Here is a 23,683-nt window from a genome sequence, read left to right as displayed (position 1 = left end):
ATAATAATAATAATAATAATAATAATAATAATAATAATAATAATAATAATAATAATAATAATAATAATAATAATAATAATAATAATAATAATAATAATAATAATAATAATAATAATAAACCAGAGCAATAGAAAAAGAAGAAGAAAAACAAATCACATCACAACAACCACTAATGTAAGAATAATAACAACAATGTGGCCTCCGTTTCCTTTATTTTATGAGATCATAATTAACTTACAACTTTGATCTAAATTGATTACTTAGGGCTTAAGTTAAACAGTATTTCCAAGAGAAGGAGAGAATAACCATCTTTCATTATTATAGATAAGATATGTCGCATACGTATACAACTGAAGACTTTTCAATTACATTTTCTTATTAAAGAATGAAACACAAATCATTGATTAATTTTTCAACGGAACTAATCATATCTCGATGCCAGTGTTGTAACAATTTAAGAAGAAATAATACATTTATTATAATTTTATACTACGTTAGTACGTTACGTAGAAAGTTCCATTGGCTAATTCCTTTGGCATGTAAACTAGCGCTTTTTAATTGTTTGAAGGTGATCCATCAACAAGATTTATATTATTCTCTTTATTAATTTTCTCGTGTATGACACATTTACACTTAATGATTATTTCAATTGCTAAATACTTATTATTGCTAAGATTTTCCATTTTGTTTTTAACTAATTTCATGAATCAACATTTTCTGTTACTAATTAAGAAAGTTATTAATTTAATTTTTTCTTTTATATAATTCACGTTACTAATTAATATACTAACGTATTGAACAAAAATGGGTTTTTTTGGGGGGGGGGGGGGGTGGGGGTGGGGAGGGGGTGGGACAATAACAATAAGGAATAATAATAATAAGGAAAACAGTAACTTCGTGACCTGCCTCTGCTTTATGAGGTCATAAAAATTTACAACTTACTTTGATCTAAGTTGATGAATAAGGTCTCAAGTTACAATTTTTTTTTAAAGTGATTATAGTACTGATATCCTCTTTACCGACTTTCAGTATTTTATATAAGATATGTCGCAAATTAATAAGGACTATATACAAATGAAGGCATTTCAAACAAATATTTTATGTATAGAATGAAATACAACACAGTGATTATTTTTTTCATGGGACCTTATCAAATCGTGATGCTAGTCTATTAAGGATTTGAGAATAAATAATACATTTTTACAATTTAATACTGGTTAACATAGAAAGTTCATTTGACAAGTATACACTTTTTAATTGTTTGAAAGTGATCCGTCCACAAATTTATAGTATTTACTTCATTATTTTGAATTGGAGTATGAAATTTTTCACAATAAATGATTATTTGAATTGCTAAAAAATCATCATTGCTAAATTATCCATATTCTTTACTTGATAGGGTGACCTTTTTTCCTCTAAGGGTCTGTTCATATTTACTGAACTGAGCTGAACTGAACTGAACTGAACTGATTGGAGCTGAACTGAACTGAACTGAATTGAAAAATTAAAATGCATAAAAATATATGAAAATGTTTATGAAAATTAATGATAATATATATAGTGGATTGTGAAAAATATAAAAGTGTTTTAAAAATAACTCTGTATTTTAAATTTTTAAATTTTAAATTATTAAATTTTTGTGTATTATATTTTAAATATATATATATATAAAAATAAAAAGTATTCTTCAATATTTTACTGTAGTCAATCGTTGCTTGTTGTACTCTACACAATTTTGTTCGTTTACATGAACTAGGGATTCCATTCACGCACCAAGTTGAAGTCATGGGACCAACAGAAGATCATACTATGTACGATAATAGCAGAAAAGCAGCTATGGATATTGTACGAAACCAAATAAATGATCAGATGTGGGAGTCAATTCAGAGGAATGCCGAGGTAATGGAGCAACTTAATGAAGAAGAAGAAGACGAAGAACTAACCGATTATGAAAGCTAGTAGCTGTTGCGTAGTACTCTCATTTTGTCAATGAGTTCAACTATAAAAAAACATGTGACCATTTTGAACGACTAATATAATTTAAAATAATAATAATAATTATTATTATTATTTTTATTTTTATTATTATTATTATTATTATTATTATTATTATTATTATTATTATTTTATTATTATTTTATTATTATTTTATTATTATTATTATTATTATTGTTGTTGTTGTTGTTGTTGTTGTTGTTGTCATTGTTGTAATATGCTAAAACATCTAAAACAAAAAAAATTAACAACTGAGCTGAACTGAACTGAACTGAACTGATTAGAGCTGAACTGAACTGAACTGATTGGAGCTGAACTGAACTGAACTGAACTAAACTGAACTGAACTGAACTGAACTGAAAATAAGTAAATATGAACAGGTTCTAAACGTGAATGTATTTTAAACACATACAATTATACATGGTGAATGCCAAATTATAATTTTTTTTTTGTAACCATTGGTAGTTATAATTACTAATACAATAATTACACAAGATCACTATAAAGGTAACAACAAAAAAATAAAATACAAGGGAGACAAAGCTTTCAAATAGTCTCGTAACTCAGAATCGATATGTTCGTACCAAATTTACTTTCCTATGTTACTAAAAATCATATTATGAATTGTAGTTTCATTTTCAGATTTTTGTGCATCAATATTGTTTCCTGAGTTACTAAAAAGTTATCTATAAACAATGTTCGAATATTTTGGAGGTTTTCCGCCATCGTCGTTGACGACCTAAGCCCTCTTACAACCATTGTTGTTGTCGTCCTTCAAATCTCTTAATTATCTAATATTTAATAAGCAGTCGGATATTTATGTGCCTACAATTATAGTATTCCAACAAAAAATCCAAATCCGTTTGAAATCGATAAGAAGAGAAGATTCATTTCACTTATTCAATTGAAACTGGGTATATTCTGCAAATATACCCATTAACGAAAAGGATACGATTAATGGAGGAATAATAAGTCAATTACACAATAACTCTACAAATAATATATACACGTTTACATAATTAACTGGAATAAATCCAATTCGTAAACCCCCAAATTGAAAACTCCAAAACCTAATTCACTCGAATTTTCTCAATATTCTCGGGTAAACAACGATTTGTTTGTTCAATTAAACCGAATAATCTTTGCGGTTGTCGTTAATTTAAGCAATTTGTCGTATAACGAAGCAGCTTCAAGGTTTTTTTGTTCATCTCCAATTAATATCCATCGTCGCCCATTTCGCCATTTCGTCCTTTCCTTTCTCCTTTTTGGTTTTCGTGTTGCAGAAATGATTTTTTTTTTTAATAATATTAAATAAATTGCATGGGAAATAACAATTAATTTGAATTTCAAACATCTGAATTTTCATTCAAATTTGAATGAAAATTGAAAATTAGTGGAAATTGGGGCCCAAGCATAGAACCAATGAAATGCTGCCAGCTATGAATGTATGTGAACTCCACATACAGTGAATGTATGTGTAGCTTTTTCGTCCAAACCCCAACTAATAAATCAATGTGTTATTGAGCACATTTATTGTATTAATGTGTTGGAGACCAATCTTATACTACTACGTAATTGCTATGCATAGATTATCAAAAGCATAAATAATTGAACTCTTTTGCCATTAATGGTATTACAATAAATTTGCAAAAGTATAATGGTCTGTTTAATACTCTACTAGGGGTGGGACTTCGGTCTGGCAGTTCGGTTTGACCTCGGTTTGAGTCGGTTTCGGTTTGGAGCGGTTCAGATTGAAACGGTTTAGTTTAGCTGGCGGGTCGGTTTGGGTTAGTCACGGCTCGGTTTGGTTTCGGTTTATTTCTTCGCGGTTTAAATTCGGTTTGGGTCATAAGCGGGTCGGTTTATAAACGATTCGGATTATGTCGGTTCGGTTTGATACGGGTCGGTTTAAGGGGCGGGTTTACCCGGGTCAATGTCAGTTCGGTTTACAAACGGTTTGGATCAAGCCGGTTTGGTTTGAAATGGGTCGGTTTAGGGGCGGATTTACCCGGGTCAATATCGGTTCGGTTTATAAACGGTGCGAATCGTGTCGGTTCAGTTTGAAATGGGCCGGTTTAGTAGAGGGTTTACACAGTTCAATTGGTTCGGTTTATGAACGGTTTGGATCATGTCGGTTCGGTTTATAAGCGGTTTGGGTCATGAATTGAATTCATGATTGTTTTAAAGATCGCGTCATGACCATGATTTAATGAGTTGATACTTATAATACGATAAATCGATAATTAAGAATGTACAAATACTCAATTAGATTGATCAACAAGTGTTTTAAACTTTTAAGTTTTAATAATCAGATATGTAAATATGTTTATCGATTGTAGATTTGTAGTACATACCAATAATTCAATGAGGCAATGATACTTATGATAGTATGATAATGATACCAACCATACATTCGTACGATATGATATACATAATAATTAATCTATAATTACATATACATTAACAATATCGTATTGAATCAATTTCCATTTCCAAACATTGCATTTCTTATAAATTATAACTTACACGAGATTAAATGGATTCGTTATTTAGTTTGTTACTTTATTTAGATTACTAACTCAAACAACTTAATAAGTTAAATGGACGAAATCACGAAATCATGACCATGATTTAATGAGTTGATACTTATAATACGATAAATCGATAATTAAGAATGTACAAGTATTCAATTAGATTGATCAACAAGTGTTTTAAACTTTTAAGTTTTAATGATCAGATATGTAAATAACTAAATATGTTTATCGATTATAGTACATACCAATAATTCAATGAGGCAATGATACTTATGATAGTATGATAATGATACCAACCGTACATTCGTACGATATGATATACATCATATACATAATAATATAATTACATATACATTAACAATATCGTATTGAATCAATTTCCATTTCCAAACATTGCATTTCTTATAAATTATAACTTACACGAGATTAAATGGATTCGTGATTTAGTTTGTTACTTTATTTAGATTACTAACTCAAACAACTTAATAAGTTAAATGGACGAAATCACGAAATCACTAATTAAAGTGGTGATGAAAGCATTATGCAATACTAATGTACGAATAGTCAAATATACAACGGTTAGATTGAATGCCCATGAAAAAACAATGGTTAGATTTTCATTACTTTATTAGTTATTAGTATTATTACTTATTAAGTTATTATTAGTTTTATAGTTTATTATATATACTGATATACAATCACAGACTCACATATGTCAGATATTGTCATATTGATGAGCATTAAGCCATTAACTCATTAAGTCATTAACTATGTCGTATTGAATCAATTTCAATTTTGAAACATTTGCGTTTCTTACAATTTATAACTTATAAGTAATAAACTAATAATAATAATAATAATAATAATAATAATAATAATAATAATAATAGTAATAATAATAATAATAATTATAATAATATTATAATAATAGTAGTAGTAAACTAGTAATAATAATAATATTAACAAATAATTATACTAACAATAATAATAATAATAATAATAATAATAAATAATTAAAAAAACGGTCAAAAAGACCTAGAAAAGCACAAAGAAAATCTAGACCGTTAGATCTAGATGAATATTCTAGAATCTACAAAAAAAAAAAAAATGAACGGTTAGATCTAACTTAGATGTTGAGATTGAATATGGACGGTTAGATCAACTGAAGTAAAACCTAAACCTAGAAAAAAAAACCACTCTCACTCTCTCAGCCATTCTCATTCACTCATTCAGCCGATTCTCTCTCAATCTCACAATCTGTCATAGTTTCTCTCTCTAACTTCTCAGTTTCTCACTCTTTCGTTCTGAAATTCTCAAGAATCTCAAGCTCAATTTCGTTTCATTTGTGTTTTGGATCTACATTTCTGATTTCTAGCTTTACATTCTCGTTTTTTTGTTAATTTTTGTTGTTTTCGTTTTGATTTTTTTCGTTTTTGTTCCGGTTTGTTTATTTAGGGTTTTTGTTTTCGTTTCATTTGTGTTTTGGATCTACATTTCTGATTTCTCGCTTTACATTCTCGTTTTTTTGTTAATTTTTGTTGTTTTCGTTTTGATTTTTTTCGTTTTTGTTTCGGTTTGTTTATTTAGGGTTTTTGTTTTCGTTTCATTTTTGTTTTGGATCTAAGTTCTGATTTCTGATTTCTGATTTCAAATCTTCCTCTCCTTCAAGCCGTCAAACCCTAAGGTAATTTTTTTGTTAATTTATTCGATTTTTTTCGTTTTCGTTTCGGTTTTTTTTTTATTTCAAGTTTTGATAATCTACATTCTTGATTTTTTCTTTTGATCTCCAGTTCAGGTAGTTCTCCATCTTCAAATCTCCTTCAAGCCGTCAAAGGTAATTACTTTTTCCTTTTTGTTTTTTTTTAATACAGTTTTTCTGTTTTTGTATTTGATTATTGTTGTTGTTCTTGCTTGAATATAGTCAAAATATGCCTAAAATGAGTAAAAAATGTTGTTGATTGTATTTTTGTTTTTTACGGGAAAATGGTAGATTTGTGCTGTTTTGTTGTTTATTATGCTCGATTTAAAAGTAATGATGATGGGTTGTTCAGATTATGTGATTATTATTGTTGGAATACATGCATTGTTTATTTATTGGGATTTTAGCTTTATATTTTTAACCCATATTGTTGGAATACAAGCATTGTATATGATTGGCTTAAAGTTAGTACTTAAAATGTACACATATGTGACTGTATCGTATATAACTTTCTATATTCTGTTAGGATATATGTTGTAATCACGTTTGTTGTATAATTCTGAATTTTGAAACATTGACTAGTGCAAATAAAATTCTGAAATATGAACTATCTATTTAGTTGAATTTTGGTATTGAGTGAATAGGATTCACTGTCGTGACTTCAGTGTCAGTCACATGATTCACTGTCTCTGCTGAGTTGTTATTGCCTATATTGTTGCCTGCATGAGCTGGTTCCTGCCTCCTGCCAGCTTGAGGTGATGTGTTGCTGCCTTTTGTGTTATGAATTTATGATAAGTTTTGTTGCTGCTGTTTCTTATGCTTGCTGTTTTAATTTTTCTTGAATCATCGTTGCCCTTGTCATTTATGTTGAGACTTCAATGTATATGTACTTGCTGGCAGCATTTTTCAAGTTTTAAGTTAAAACAGCCATTGCTCAGTGATGATACGATAAACGTAAATCTGAGAGCAATTTTGAAAAACAAAAATAAGTTCTTGCTGAGTCCCTTCTGCTTATATTATTCCTTGCTTCGGATAAGTTGTTGATCTGTTATTGCGTGTGCTGGTTCCTGCTTGTTGCTGCTATTTCCTCTGCTCTTGGGTGCTGGGCTGCTGCTTCAAGATTCTGCTTCAAGATTCTGCTCCCAAATCACTCACATTCTCACTCCTCCCTTCATCTTATCATGTATCATTTTTTGCAACCCTAAACTTGATGATGTTTCAGTTGATAAATCTGAAATCTAATCTGGGTAGTAGTGATAGTAGTTTCATTATGTATTGGTATATGTATTGTGAATTTTAATCAATGAAAATGGTGACTTTTTTTAATAGCTTGTTGATATTACTCTAATTTTAATGTTATTTATCTCCAATCTTATGTTATCTTATTGGATGATCATGAATATCAAGGAACAATGAAGATAATTTGGGTGGACTTTATTACTGGAATGAAAAGATACAAATGATATATCTTGTAATTAAAATAAATAAGTAATCTAAAACGATATTAATAATGTCGTTGGCCTAGATCTAGGTGATATAAACCTTTGTATAAACCTAAGCCGTTTGATTAGATCTACATTTATTAACATTAATTATTTAATTGTATTTACTATTTATCCATTTAGGTTGTAAATAATTCAATTTGAATTAAGCAGTTTGTAATTGGATAAGTTTAAACAGGTTGCGATTCGAAAACAGTTCGATTTTAACGGTTTAACGGGTTATGGCAGTTCTGTTTAGACGGTTAGCGGATTATAACAGTTCGGTTTATACGTGCGGTTTAAACGGTTTCGGTTCATAAACGGGTCGGTTTAAACGGTTAGCGGGTTACAAATGGTTCGGTTTAAACGGTTTTTTTTCGGTTTAAACGGTTTCGGTTTATAAATGGTTCGGGTCATTAACGGGTTTATAAACCATTCGGTTCGGTTTCGTTTCGGTTCGGATTTGCGCAGTTTGGTTTGTTATCGGTTTACGGTCCGTAACGGGTTGACATTGAGCGGTTCAATTCGGTTTCGGTTTGATATTGAACGGTTCAGTTCGGTTTTCGGTTTACATTTATCGGTTTATAAACGGATCGGTCCGTGATGGTTCGGTTCGGTAACGGGCGGTTTCACGGTTCGGTTTGAAAAGTCCCACCCCTATACTCTACGTATTTGATAACCTTTAATTATCGATGATGGAGTATATTTGGTGATCGAGTTTCAAGTTGAATACTCTCTATCGTATTATAATTGACACGCTTGACTTAATTTCATTAATTATATATTTTCTTTGACTATAGGTTTTGTTTTTGTTTTGTTTTGTTTTTTTTTTTTTTTTTTTTAATTTTTATAACTAATGTTGTAAAAATAAATATTGTCATAACGTCTTTCAAAAAAAAAAAAAAAAAAAAGAAAAGAAAAGAAAAATTGTCATAACAATGTTATTAAACGGTATTAACGATCTGGATGAGCGGTAAATTGATGTTTGATGGTGTCGGGTTAAGAAAATGGTTCATGTGAAGAGGACTAGATTAGGAGGTAAAGATTATTCCCCAACCGACTTTAGATTGGAAAGACATATTTTTGTGTTTACAGGAGGGCATTATTTTTTTTTTTCCCCTCAAATATCCACTACCATTTATTATCAACTATAATGGAGAAATGAGTGAAGATGGAACATTCACTCGCAAAGAAGAAGAGAATCCATAATGATAAAATAAATCTCTCCATATGAACCTCACATATAAAAGTTATTACATAAGTCAATATAATCTTTAATACATGGTCAATTCTTGAATAACACAACATCTATATTAAAATGCCTAAAACACCGTTAATTTATACGTATGGCTTTGCATATCTTTTTTGAACTAGGTTACCTCCCGTGCTCTGAACGATAATTTCCATTAAATAATATTAAAATTAACACTATATTGTAATTTCCAATAACTATTTTTTTTTTAAATTAACACTATATTAAAAAAAAAATTAGTTTTGTATGATATATTTATATCAATTGAATGGAACAACAAAATTTGGCTTGGCAAGAAAATATCACACTAATAATAATCAACATGTGCCGGTCTAGACAAGTTTTATTGAAGTATTCATAGTTAATTATAGTATAGTATTAATTGATTAATATTCTTGTCATAAATAATTCAAGGAAATAGCAAAAATTTCATTAGTTGATTTGATATGGGCATTTCATTATTGAAGCTTATAGCTTAGCTTCTATTGAGAAAATATATAATCTTATTGTAATAAACGTAGTACGTACTACGGGCCTGTTCATATTTACTGAACTGAGCTGAACTGAACTAAACTGATTGGAGCTAAACTGAACTGAACTAACTGAACTGATTGGAACTGAAATGAACTGAACTGAACTGAACTAAGCTGAAATGAATATTTTATGAGAGAGGGAAATTAAGAGCTGAACTGAACTGATTGAAGCTGAACTGAACTGAACTGAAAATAAGTAAATATGAACAGGCCCTACGTATGACATACATAATACATACATATATAATATGTACATATATAATGTATGTCTTTCCTAAAACAAATACTCCATATGTCACAAATATGATAAGAATATAATTTTTTTATTTTATCTTTTTGCTTAATTTAAGTTTATAGTTGTCAATATTTTTTTTGGAAAGACGCATCAAATCTTCTATTATACTTTATACATTATACATGTAAAAGATTTGATTCTTAAATATTCTTTTTCAAAAAAAAAAAACAAATTAAGGACACACCAAGAGATGACACGTGTCATTGCGGGTGTGTCTTTTAGTATATAGTTATTGATTGATGATTATTGATAATAGAACACCCACACATTCATATAGATCTATTATGAATTCATTATAGGTTTGATACAAACATGAACACCCCTATTCAACCAATCAACCATTAATTTAACTATCTTATTTGAAATTAAGAATGGATTCGTACTATATAAACCAATTCAAACTCTAACATTCTCTTGAATAATTGAAAACAATTTTAATCTGTATATAAATCTACTCTAATCAACAATTATAGCATGAAATAACTTACTCCGTAACAAATAAAAAAAAAAGTAAATTCATTTTAATTCATCACATTATTACCGTCTACCAAACGAACAACTAGACGTAGTCTAGTTCATCCATTGTCATCGTATTGACATGTCCAAAAGAGGTAGATAAACACTTCAACAGAAGACAAAGAACAAAACAAAAGGAAAAGAAAAAGAATAGAATTAGAAAGTTAAAAACAAAGAAAACGCCAAAAAGTTAGAAGTGGAAATAGCACCAGTATTTGCTGGAATAGGAGAGAGAAAAACTCACCTTACCTCACCATTATGCTTGCAAATCCAAGTTTTTTGATACCATTGCATTGTCAATTCACTCAATTTCGTAAGTCTTTCTACTTTACTGTTCATCAATTTTGATGTTTAGTGTAATAATTTGTAATAATTGAGTTTGAGGGTTTCAAATCTGTAATTTTGGGGTTCATTGATCTGATTTCGTCGATTAGGGTTTATGTTAATTTGATTGCTAGTTTACGGAATTTATAGAAGTAGTTAAAGTAATCTATTGTTATATTTCAGTTAATTTTGTAATTGAGTGATTTTGTGATGTTAATTTATATGGTGGTTTTTGTTCCCGAATGAAAAAAATTGTTCAAAATTACTACTTTTTTTTGGGTTTATGATTTAATTCTGTTTATTTTGGGTTTATGATTATCAAGTTAGCTAGAAATTGAAAATTTGGTATTGCAGGTGAATATTTTGTTATGAATTGCCAGTGTCAAACTAGTTTGCTGGGTTTCTAGCATGATGGTGAAGATTTCGAAAGGCTGTTATGCAGCAGTGGAATCATTGTTGGTATGAATTAATTGATTCATATAAGAGGAGAGGCGGAATTCGACGATACATTCTGCATTAGTTAGTTTCAGGACTGTTGGGGAGTGCTAATTATACATAAACTTTAAAAGGGTCTTGTTGTTCTGCTTTCTGCAATGTCGAAGGACTCGTATGAACGGCAGACAAGGAGCTCTTCTGGTTAGATATTTTTATTTGTTTTTGTGCTTTCATTTAATTACGCATTTGCTTTTGAATTACTCAGCTATTTGATATTAAGGTGCATTCCATGAGTTACAATCTAGTGTAATCTTGTCTACTAGAATTATACTTTTAAGTTATGATGCCTGTAGACCTCTTGCTTGTAGCCATATGAATGGAAGTAATGCCGCGTTGAATTTTCCAAAAACTGGCTCTTTGGCGAATCATTTGCAATTTGGTGGGGGTGGTGGGAGTCCTGAACTTTGGGTGCTTAAATGCTTAAAATATGTTATGTTTGCAGCTAGACTCTTCATGTGCTTCATCTGTTTTTATTACCAACCTAGGTTCTATGGGTCACAGGAAGTCTTATTGATAAATAAAGTGGACAAACTGAACATCTGCATAGCATTAGGTGGCAGTTTTGTACTCATTTAGTTTTGTCTCAGTCTATTAGTAGGAGGGCCACAATTTTATAATCTAACTACTTGTAGATATTTTGAGATGCACATATTTAATATCGGTGAATATTTTACTTCGAATGTTGTGATTAATAAAACCAAATTTAATTGTGAGAATTATGAGAGGGAAAACATCTTAAGACAAAACTGGTATATAGTAGAAGCTTTCTTAACTTACTTGAAATTCTAGAAATGATAGGAGCAATATGCTTTGTGCAACATTAGTTGGTAGTTTTGGTACAAATGACAATGCTAGATACCATGCACAATGTAAGCCTTACTGTAAGTTTTTATTATAGAGGTTAATTTGGCACGTAACTGATCATAATCAAGCCTTCCCAATCCTTCAATTTGAGGTTTTATCTGTGAAGGGGAAGAGAGGTCATCCTCCATATGTGTGTCCTTATTGGGATAACTTGGTCGCCTCTACGTATCTTGAATTGAAGTTTTGGGCCGTTCAATTGAGAGATTTGTGTCACAGAAAGGTCAGAAACCACCTTTTTGGTTCTTCTTAATGCAAATGATAAGGAAGTAGGAAGAAGAATGCATCTAGCATAAACTTTTAAGGACAACTTGACGAGAAAAGCAATGGACCATTGGTTGTAGAAATGTTTAATACTAAAATGATCATTTCTCATCATTGAACTTAGGTGTACAGTAGTGAAACTATCTTGAAGCTTCTCAAATGAGAGGAAAGAAATGAGAAATTGAAGGACATTAGTTTTAGAACAATTTTTGTAGGATGGATTTCCCGTGTGAAGGTCAATAAGTGGGTTGAGGGCATAAACTTCTATTTGTCGTGTTACCTAACGAAATGATATATGAAACTATTACGATTAGTGTATTAGAATTTTCTACATTTTGTACTTTAGTTTAAGATGTACCAGTTTTCTTATTCCTCTTTTAGAATCAATTGAATCAATGGTATGTATAGCCTTGCAAAATTCTTATGAAGTCTAACCAGTTTATGGAGATCTCATTTTGACCCTGTTAATTAGGATTTCATTATAACGTTACATTGCCTTGTTTTGTGAACGGTGGATTGTGAGATTCTGGTAATCAAGTAAGGATTTTGGCAATCACCTTGCTTCAGTTACTAATGATGCATCTTTTGTAAATCTTTAGGGATTTCTTGTCATTGTGCATCTGCCCGTCTTTAATCGCAGTGGCTTGTGCACTGGTGGTTTTTCTTAATGTTACTTCCTTGCTAATTTTCAGATCATTTGGTGATTTACTCCTTTAGTGTATATTTTAGCAATATGAAACCACTTGTAAAATGATTTCTACACTGTCTTAATAAATACACTTGTCCTATGATTCAATATGTTGCTTTACTGTGCTTGGTCCATCGGGTTTGTTTACTGATGTTAGGAACTGATTTGCAGTTTCTTCTTTCAACTTATTGATTTTTTTTTGTAAAAAAAAAAAAAAAAACTTCAAAACAGTACATTTGGAAGTCCTTTTTTTGGTAAAAATGACTGAATATGAGGGAGCTGACTCAGCTGAGGCCTGAGATTTAAATAGCATTACATCAGCTCTCAATTCTGTGCACAATGGTGTAAAACAATCTCAATAGAAGTATAGGTTGAGCAATAATCTTTTAGTTGCTGAGGCTTTCATGGAAATGTGATGACCAGTGGAGAAAGCTCAATAATTCAAACCAGATCATTAAAGGCACAATAAAGCTTATAGTGTAGAATTGTAGATCCTAAACGTCAAGCTGTAATTATTGTGGCATTTGACTAGGAGGAGCAACAAATGATATTTTTTTTAAAAAAAAATAATTAAAACTATGGATTGTGTAATTGGGAATAACATGTCTCTCATGTTTATTATATTTAATATTTAACAAATGCCTCTATGACTCTTCAAGGTGCCAAAATTTCTACTTCCTTAAGTTGTTTGGTTTTCTCCCTGTTTGCATGATGGTTCTTGGTGAGCCTATATTAGTCAGATGTGTTAAAGTTGATTGATGACCGAACTGCTAGGTCCCACTATTGTTGTGCTGTCTAGGAATCTAGGCTACTTAGTATTGCTCCAAGGTGATACTTCAGAAACAATAAATACTACTTATGGCTGCATTGTATAATAGGATTTATTTTTATAGGGATAACCGGAAAATATATGCAGCCATGAGGTGCAAACTATGCATTTACCCTTAATCTTTTCTATTCATCACATAGATTTATTTAACCCGGAGTGAAATTGAGATTCAATATTGTTAGGATATGCCTTGAATTAATTAGCCTCCTTTAAACGACCATCATGAGGGTCTTGCTTTTGGGCCTAATTTTCGACCTATTATGTTTTCTGTTTTGGGGGCTACGATATAACCTATCTGGGTTTTAACCTAAGCACTTCTCTGTAATCTGTACTACCCTCAAGATCGATAACTATCCTCTCGCCAGTCCGTGGACCTAACTCATCGTTAGTGACTCACGTAAAATCCTTGTTTGTTTTTGTTGATTGTGTGAATCTTTCTTGTATTTGTTATAACAATTAACAACTTCACAAAATGTTGTGAAGACTATTGTTTTTGGCTTGATTGTATTTGATTGAATAGTTTTGTTGTGGCTTTATTTAAGGTGCGATAGAACAAGAGCACAAATGTCAAATGAAGCTTCAAAGACATAATTTCTAAAAGAGGCCTTTTCTTTCAGGGGCAAATAATTTCTTTCAGGGGCCAATAATTTCTAACATAAGTGTTCGTCTAAAATATAATACTCCCTCCGTCCCCGATTGATAGTCACTTTTGCCATTTTTGGTGACTCAAAATGTTAGTCACATTTACTTTTTTCAAGTACCATTAATATAACTTTTTTACCAATTTTTTCTAATATTTGCAAAAATATTTGTGCAAATTTAACTTTCCCATATAAATTTTACTTTCCCATGTACTTCAATTACTTTCTCTCTCTACTTTTTTGCATACCAAATGTAAATTTACCTTTTCAATGTACTTTTTTAAATTCTCCTTAATTCCCGTGAATTTTCTTCAAAAGTGACTATCAATCGGGGACGGAGGGAGTATGTTCTAACATAAGTATACGTCTAAAATATAATATGTTCTAACATAAGTGTACGTCTAAAATATAATATGAATGAAATCAAGAAACTAACTTTAAGCATACATTCAATTGATTGACTAATTTATTTACTACCTCTGTTAAATGTTATGTGCAACTTTGGAATATTTTATATCTCACAAATAATACCCAAAGTTGCACATAATATTTAACCGAGGTAGTATTATCAATGCATTACTATTCATAAATCACAAGTATAAATCAAAAGTTAAAAATAAATTATCAATTGATAGATATTAGTAGAGAAATAAAGAATGACATACCAAAAGTAAAATAGTACTCTATATTCTTAATTGAGTAATTTATTGACTTTAAATCTTTGATAACGTCTTATCGCCTAAAATTATTAATTTGTTTTTTAGTGCATTGCCTGATTAATATAGCATAGAAATTTAATTAAAATATAAAAAAACTTAAAACCAAAAAACTTAATGAATACCTGATTCATCAATTGGATGTTGGGATTGAATTGCAATCATGAAAAAAGTAAAAATATTTATCAATTGTGTTGGTGAACTTTGAAAACGTAGTAAAAGAAGGAAAGGGTTTGGGATTTTGGGCTGTCAGTAATTTCTAGGGAATTGGTAAATTGAGTTACTGAAAATTAGCATTTAGGAGTATACTGACTTACTGAGTATGTTAGCTTTCTTCTGTTGCTACTGCTTGACAAATAAAGCAAACACTTTATTTTTTTAATGGGCTTTTACATTAATCAAAATATTTTATCCAAAAAGTTATCAGGGGCCAAGCCCCATTGAGCCCCTATTATGGTCCGCCCCCGAAGACATTGTCTGACTTCAAATTATGCTAGTTTTTATCATTGTTCCTTCCGCTATTCCTTTCTTTCTACAGTATTATCTGCTGTAAGTATATGAACTGGGCTTTATAAGTCCCTCACATTTGGCTTTGAAGAAGGGGGCAAGTCCTCCCCGCGGGGGGGGGGGGGGGGGGGGGGGCTTCTAGTATACAACCTATTAAATATTCACCTGCAAGGTCTATATCCAGAAAATACCTACATTTTATGAGTACCAAGGTTTGTACAAATACTAAATTCAATCCCAGAGGCTTTTAAATGAGCAATCCTTTGTCCTTAACACCCAAGATTTTGTTCTTGTAGGCTTGTAGCCCATCTTTTCATGTGTATGTGGCTAAAATCCAATTCTGATGCTTAAGTCTTTGGAGAAGAAAAACAAGCATTGTTTTTCTTTGAATAGGCTCGATTTAGTCATGTGCTCTGTTCTATATATATATATATATATATATATATATATATATATATATATATATCCCATGCTTTATTTATTTATTTTTTTTCATGTAATGATACTCAAATCATTTTTGTTCGTGGTAAAAGTTGAAATGATATTGTTTTGTTGCTCCTACAAGGTTACAAAAGCCTGCATACTGAAGGTTTGTTAATGGTTTATGTTACTTTTTCTGTCTTTGAAGTAGGTCGTTGTCTACTCCTGCTTCTTTTGTTGCTTCATTAGATTGCTCCTTTGTATTTTGAGTTTGTTATTTAGGCACTAATACCAAATGTATCTAATTGCCAACAGGCATATCCCCTGACCAAGCGTCTATTGGCTCTGGGACAAAGAGGTCCAGCGTATCATCAGGCGGAAAGAATCGAGATAAAAAGGAATTTCTTCGGAGATTTGTAGACAGCAAAATATTTACTTCTAATTTGGAGGAGTGGTTTGAGGCTGTATCAGATGATTCAGGACAAGAGACATTTGATGTGCCTTTTGAGTTGGTAGAGCTTCAGAAATTTGATTATGCATTAGAAGGGGTTTCTTTCCAACAACTTATCCGTATGCCTAGTGCTGTCTATGCTTCTACATCTGATGGTGTTGAAACTACAGCATTTCTAGCAATTGAGGATTTCCTACATGCATGTGTAAAGGGGTTGTGGGAAGCATTTTGGAGTGATGGAGAACCTTTACCATTCTATGTTGCTTGTCTTAATAATGAAAATATGAAATTCTATCAAGCTGAAAGAGCAATTGCCAATGGTAAAGTAGGAGGTCTCTGTGCAGCTTCTATTTTACTGAAGAATGCCAAACATCCACATGGTAAATGGGATGAAGTGCTCGAGCTGGCTCTGTTGACGCCTGATATTGGAATCCTTGCAGAAAAGAATGTGCGCCTTCCTCCTCTGTCCATATTAGGTGAAGCTTTATATTTTGCTCTCCGGATGATGTTGTCTAGAAGCCTTAGCAAGAATAGTTTTCTTCAAAGTCCAAGCCCTGTTTTTGTGCTTCTTGTTGATTCTCAATATGCTGGTGTGATTAAAGTTGAAGGAGATTTGAGCAAATTGAAGCTAAATGTAAATAATGTATATGAGTCTGCCACAGAATGGATAAAGCATCATTCAAATATTTCGATGTCTCCTATTGATAGGATATGGAATAAGCTTGGAAATGCTAATTGGGGTGATATTGGTGCCCTTCAGGTGCTTTTTGCAACTTACCACTCCATCCTGCAGTTGGCTGGAGTGCCCAAGCAGTCTATTGAAGATCTGGCTGCTGACCACAGCTCTCGTCTTCAAGCAAGAAGGTTGGAGAGGCAACTTGCTGACACCACAGTAAATGGACATGGCTTACACCAGTATCAGCAGCGCCATGGCTCCCCAGAAATTGTTGAGGTCCTAGATGAATCCAACAGAAGGGAGAGTGCTGAGCCAATGAATCTAGAAGTTGGGTCAGTTTTATGGTTGGAGGATTCAAACCACCAGAAAGGCTATCAGATTAGTGAAATTCGAAGTGATAGTGAACTTACTTATTACATAGCGTTTTCTGTTGAGGACCCTGGAAGGTCTCTCTTCTTATACATTGGTTCGCATCCCTCTCAGGTGGAACCTGCTTGGGAAGATATGAATCTGTGGTACCAGGTTCAGAGGCAAACTAAGGTATTGACAGTGATGAAACAGAAAGGTCTATCCAGCAAGTACTTGCCTCAACTGGTTGCTTCTGGTAAGATAAGTCACTCTAGTCGTTCTAGGAGGTCAAGCTCCAGTGATGATTCCAATCATCTTTGGTGGGGAACCCCTGTCCTTGTGACTAGCCCAGTTGGTGAAACAGTAACTGATATGGTCAGAAGTAGCTGTTTTGGCTCAGATGAGGCTATCAAGTGTTGCCATGACTGCTTGTCTGCACTTTCTACTGCCTCTTCTTCTGGCATTCGACATGGTGACATCCGACCAGAGAATGTGATATGCATTACTTCAGGTGTAAGAAATCCTTACTTTGTCTTGGTTGGGTGGGGTCATGCTGTGCTGGAGGAGAGGGATCGGCCTGCATTGAATCTTCACTATTCATCTACATATGCCCTTGAAGAGGGTAAGTTGTACTCAGCATCTGATGCAGAGAGCTTAGTTTACATGCTCTATTCCTGTTCTGGTGGGGAGCTGCCTGAATTGGATTCAGTTGAAGGGGCATTGCAGTGGAGGGAAAGGGCTTGGTCAAAACGGTTGATACAGCAAAAGCTTGGGGATATTTCAGCCGTTCTTAAAGCTTTTGCTGATTATGTTGACAGTCTATGCGGGACTCCGTATCCTATTGACTATGATATTTGGTTAAGACGGTTGAAAAGACATATTTGTGAAGATGATCACGGCAAGGAAATTGACATGTCAGGGTGAACATACCTTTTGAGAACCCTTCTCTATAAACCAACATTTTTGCTCTCCAACATTGTAGCAGGGAAATCTGGAACCTGAGGCGAGCTGTGTAAATAAATCAGTTTGATTGATGCCATGGTTGGAAACTGGGTGCAATCCGATGAGGGGATGACATGAAAAATCAGGGCCTGTAAAGTGTCTGTGAAAGTTTGAGAGCACTGGTTTGAGGGGCTACTTTTGGGTACGTTGATGATCAGCTTTCACGTTTTGAGCTTATCGGAGGATCTGACTTTTGTAGCTTATATATATATATTTTGCGGCAAGGGTGGTTCTCAGTTTCTTATCACACTGGGGGTTTTATTTTAATATTTTTTTTGGTATCAAATTCAAATGATTTGTAATTCATTTGTAAAGAATAGGATGTCCTTTTTGGTTCGTTGAGAAATCTGGGTTTTGCTGCTTGTATTGAAGTCTGTTTATTGATTAAAAAAGGAGCCCAATTAATGGTGTAAGTTCCTTACCGTAATGTTTGGATGATGTCCAGACATCAATGCTTACTAATCTTGTTCAGCTACTCAATTTGAAATAAGACACTTGCTCGGATAATTACTCCGACATTCAATGAAATAACTGCTCACATCCCTGTACATTGCTATCAATTGCAGCAGCATCTTCAGCGGATCTATACTTGGTTAGTATTTAAAAAGACAAACCACAATCACTTATATGACACATGCATCATAATTCACCCATATGCCACATAACACATTCATTAATATTTCCTCTTTATACTCCCTTTCAAATTAAAATATAAAAGGGTTTTTCTATATAGTAACCCTGTTTTTTTCACTTTTCTACGTTGTGCCCAAACATATATCACTTTCTACACTGTAACCTCAATATATTTTTTGTTTCCATACGGTAACCTTGCCGTTAAAAATCAAAATTCAAAATACAATGTTTTCCCAATATATTTTCCCAATATATTTTTTGTTTCCATACGGTAACCTTGCCGTTAAAAATCAAAATTCAAAATACAAAAGGGTTAAGTTAGGTTACATCAGAAACAATGTTTTGTTAATTCAAAATACAGGCAGCCCTATCAAATTACATCATTCTAAATCAAGATTAGCATTTTCCTAATTCTTAAAGTTGTGTTAGTAGATGCAGCTTCTTTAGTTACAGGAATAGGCTCCGTTGAAGACCGACAAAAAAAAACTAGCCGCCACTTCATCACCAAAAAGCCACCCTGAAAAATAAAAATTGGAGGAACACATGGCAGAGTTCATAGATGAACTTATGGATGAGTACATTCAGCATCAACAAGCATTGGATGATGAATTCATAGAAGATGAACAAATTGAAGAAGAATATCCATGGTGGTACGATTCAGATGATGATCAAGAGCAAGAACAGGAAGTGAATGATGACGGATATGATGCAGATGATGATGCAAACAATGAAGAAGCACAACAACATGTAAGAGCAAGCAGAGAAATGAATGTAGAAGAGAAAAGAGCACTTGTTGATGAGATTATGTTGCACATGGAGGGGGACTCACTGCCAAGGGGCTTCTTAGCCAATTTGGCTAGAAAACATTCAGTGCACAAATCACCAACAACAATGTGGTTCAAGGTAATCAAACAATCTCTTGCTGAAGGTACTGTTGTTGATGTTAATACCAAAAAATTAGGCAGGACAGGAACCAAACCAAAAGTGTACACAGATGAATTTCTAACATCAGTACCACTGTACAAGAGAGGGACAGAGAGAGGTTATGTTGCAGCCTTCAAAATACCAAAGACATCACTGCACAGACTCAGGCAACAAGGCAGGCTGAGAACACACACCAGCACAAATCATCCAGCTCTTACAGACAAGCACAAAGTGTCAAGACTCAAATGGGTCCTAAGTCACATAGATCCCATTCCAACAGAAGGGGACCCAAAATTCAGAGACATGCATCAGTGGATACATCTAAATGAGAAATGGTTCTTCATTAATCCAGAGACTAGAACATTTTATTTGTTGCCTACAGAGGAAGATCCATACAGGGCACAACAATCAAGGAGATTTAAGATAAAAGCAATGTTCATGGGAATGATTGGGAAACCCTTGTTTGATGAGCAAAACAACATGGTACATGATGGGAAATATGGTCTATTTCCTTTTGTCAAGTATGAAATGGCCAAAAAGAAAAACAAAAACAGAGATGAAGGGACTCTAGAGACAAAGGCACTTCAAAGTGTCACAAAAGAATGCATTAGGGACATGCTACTAACACATGTGATTTCAACTATCTATGAAAAGTGGCCAGAACAGCTACCTAAGGACATCTTCATTCAATAGGATAATGCAAGACCTCATCAAGTTCCTAAAGATGAAGAAGTTCACGCAGCTTGCCATGCAAATGGATTCAACATTCAATTCATTTTCCAACCAGCTCAATCACCAGAAACAAATGTGTTAGATTTAGGTTTGTTTAGTGTCATTCAATCACTACAATACCAATCATTCCCAAGGAATCTAGATGAGCTCATAAAGGAAGTTGCTAGAGCTTTTGAAGAGTTTGATCCAGTTTTGAACAAGTACACATGGATCACACTACAATCATGCTTGATTAAGATACTAAAGAAGCAAGGTGGGAACACCTTCTCTCCCCCTCACATGAAGAAGAGAAGTTTGGACAGTCAAGGTCTACTACCACAGTTACTAGAAGTTGACAGGAATCTCATTGGTCAAGTTGTTCAATATTTAGATTCAGTGACAGTAATTGGTGATGATCAAGGACACATGGAAGTGGATGCAAACTGAAGCACATGAGGAGAACAATGCAAATGGAATAGGGACTCAACACATGACTGCCACACATAACCTTTTAATATTCTAACAACTTTTTGAGTGAGTTTATGTCTAGGTTATGTGTCCTTTTGGTAAATACAAGTTACACATTTATTAGGCAGTCATGTATTCATTATAGTGTTAATATTTTGTTTAGTGAAACATGTAATCAACCCAAATAGTTAAATGTTTTGTAACTAATATTTCCATCAGAATGGGTGTTTTTTCAGTCAAAGCTTTGGTGAGTGTTGGTACCTTAACAAAACCTCATACAGAGATTACATGAGCATCCACACCACCCAAGTAGCTATCAGGTGAGTCCCATCATCATTTGGAAAATAAACAAGGTACGTATTTACAGTTGGGGGGACTCAATGCATTTTAGGGACTCAAATGCTAAGGAAGGCCATCTAGTACATGCATCTATGATCAACCAGGAGACTCAGAAGGGATGTGTTAAGCATTAAACATGTGTTAAGCATTAAGCACGTGACATGGTCCAACTAACACAATTAAAACCTTTAGCAACCTAGAGCACAACCCTAGGACAACCATAGCACAACAATAGCCACAAGACAGAGCACAACCCTAGCACAACCGTAGCAGCACATTAGCCACAAGACTGAGCACAAGCCTACCAGCACACAACATAGAGCAGAACCAAGACAACAAAGAGCACAACCATACCAGCACACAAGACAGAGCAGAACCAAGACAACACAAAGCCCAGCCCTATGAGCATTCAAGATACAACAGAGCCAACACAGGCTATCAACAACTCACAACCAACATAATCCACATAACATCATACAGTGCAAAACCCAAGTAACCAAACAACAAGTTTTAAATACAGCAAATACACAACACAATACAACAACAATTTTGAGATTTACCAGTACACACAAAACATGATCCAACATCAAAGGAAGACAATCACCATCGTAACAAACCAAACATAATCCAAAGGAAAACAAAAATAAACCAGGGTTTACAGAGTATACGCTGCGCAATCAGTTAGGAGGAGGGTTGAATTGAGGGTAGTAGATCTGCTGGTACGCCTCAATCACCTCTTCCCTCGACATCCCTCCAGGTGGACCAGATTTGATCCTCTTAGCTCCGTTAGAAGGCCCTTCATCGTCGTCGTGGGACTCAGGTGGCTTAGCTACCTCAGAAACCTCCAGATCTACTGGGTTTGACTCCCCAGTAGCAGATCCAGCAGCGGAGACCTCACCCTCATCAACTACACCAGCAGGAATATGGTGAACCTTAGCAATCGAAACCACCCCAAGTGGTGGTTCATCACCGGCCATAGCCACAGGGACCACTTCCCGAGGCTTCTCCTCCTCATCGCTCAACTTAGCAAGTTTTGCACCACGGATCTTCCTCCTCGATCGCAATCACTGAAGCACGACAAACGGGTTTCATGTTTCCCATTCCTCGCTGCGGCTTATAGGTTACACGCCCAGATCGGCGCTTAGATGCAGTTGATTCAAGGGTCTCATGGCAAAGAAGATCGAGTTCTTTGTCCGTTGAATTTGACATAGTGGGACTCAAGAAGTAGAAGAATAGAACAGAACAATGAAGGAAGGAGAAAACCCAGACCGCAAAGACAGTGACAGAGTTGGAGAGAGAGAGAGAGGAGATGCTAAACGGCGAAGAGTGAGGAGTGAGAAAAATATGAACTAGGGTTTTGGGGGGTTAATATAATCTGGAGAATTCTCTAGAATAAATGCACCCAACCATATTCATTTGATGAATTGAATGTTGTAGCATTCAATTGAGTTGGTTGGGATGATGTAGAATTTAAAGAGTTGGGTTTTTTTTTTTTGGTGGGAATGATTAATCTAATTGCTCAGTTAGGTAGTGTAATTATATTAGGTTAGTAGTATAATAACATTGGTTATAAAAATAAGTAAGGGTAAAATTGTAATTTTACCTAAAAAAAGTTACTAAATAAGGAAAAAAATGGAAAAGTTGCAAGTAATGGGGACCGGCCCAAAAAGAAAATAGTTGCAACTAATTTGGACCGGAGGTAGTATTTTTCAATTAGTATTATGTGCACCATGGTGCACCTAGAAATAGGTGCACCACGACTATACTTTTAAACATTTAGTAAAAAAATTTGAACATTTTACAAAAAATGAACATTTAGTAAAAAAATATGAACACGTCACAAAAATTAAACATAAACATGCAATTTTTATGTTCATATTTTATTAAAAAATGTTCATTTTGTATACATTAAAATGTTCAGTTTATATTACAAAACTATTGAATTATTACGAGTCAGTTCAAAATTTGTCTGACTCATAATAATTCAAAATTTGCGATTGTTCAGATTTTTTTTACTAAATGTTCAAAATTTTGTTATTGTTCATATTTTTTTTTTACTAAAAGTTCAAAATTATAGGCGT

The 23,683-nt window shown here is 33.3% G+C and overlaps 2 protein-coding genes across 2 annotated transcripts; both read left to right on the top strand.

The window, feature by feature from the left end:
- Window positions 1-9,892: 9,892 nt before the first annotated feature.
- LOC110722041 lies at window positions 9,893-19,051 on the top strand. The gene is made up of 3 exons (XM_021901265.1): window positions 9,893-10,618; window positions 10,984-11,265; window positions 16,366-19,051. The coding sequence occupies exons 2-3, from the start codon at window positions 11,223-11,225 to the stop codon at window positions 18,447-18,449; spliced, it is 2,127 nt and encodes a 708-aa protein (XP_021756957.1). The 5' UTR covers window positions 9,893-10,618; window positions 10,984-11,222; the 3' UTR covers window positions 18,450-19,051.
- A 652-nt stretch (window positions 19,052-19,703) lies between these two features.
- LOC110721998 lies at window positions 19,704-21,242 on the top strand. Its single transcript, XM_021901222.1, has 2 exons — window positions 19,704-20,663; window positions 20,778-21,242. Exons 1-2 carry the CDS (start codon window positions 19,704-19,706, stop codon window positions 21,240-21,242), a joined length of 1,425 nt encoding a protein of 474 aa, XP_021756914.1.
- Window positions 21,243-23,683: the final 2,441 nt, after the last annotated feature.

Source organism: Chenopodium quinoa, unplaced genomic scaffold (genome assembly GCF_001683475.1).
Source record: "Chenopodium quinoa cultivar QQ74 unplaced genomic scaffold, ASM168347v1, whole genome shotgun sequence".
NCBI classification, from domain to species: domain Eukaryota; kingdom Viridiplantae; phylum Streptophyta; class Magnoliopsida; order Caryophyllales; family Amaranthaceae; genus Chenopodium; species Chenopodium quinoa.
This window is presented reverse-complemented; position numbering and strand designations above follow the sequence as displayed.

Bases quoted from the DNA above. Each gene is read 5' to 3' on its own strand.
- LOC110722041 (XM_021901265.1), top strand. From the start codon at position 11,223: ATGTCGAAGGACTCGTATGAACGGCAGACAAGGAGCTCTTCTG. The intron at 11,266-16,365 runs GTTAGATATTTT...AATTGCCAACAG, and splicing joins GCAGACAAGGAGCTCTTCTG to GCATATCCCCTGACCAAGCG.
- LOC110721998 (XM_021901222.1), top strand. From the start codon at position 19,704: ATGGCAGAGTTCATAGATGAACTTATGGATGAGTACATTCAGCATCAA. The intron at 20,664-20,777 runs GCACTTCAAAGT...TTCATTCAATAG, and splicing joins AAGGGACTCTAGAGACAAAG to GATAATGCAAGACCTCATCA.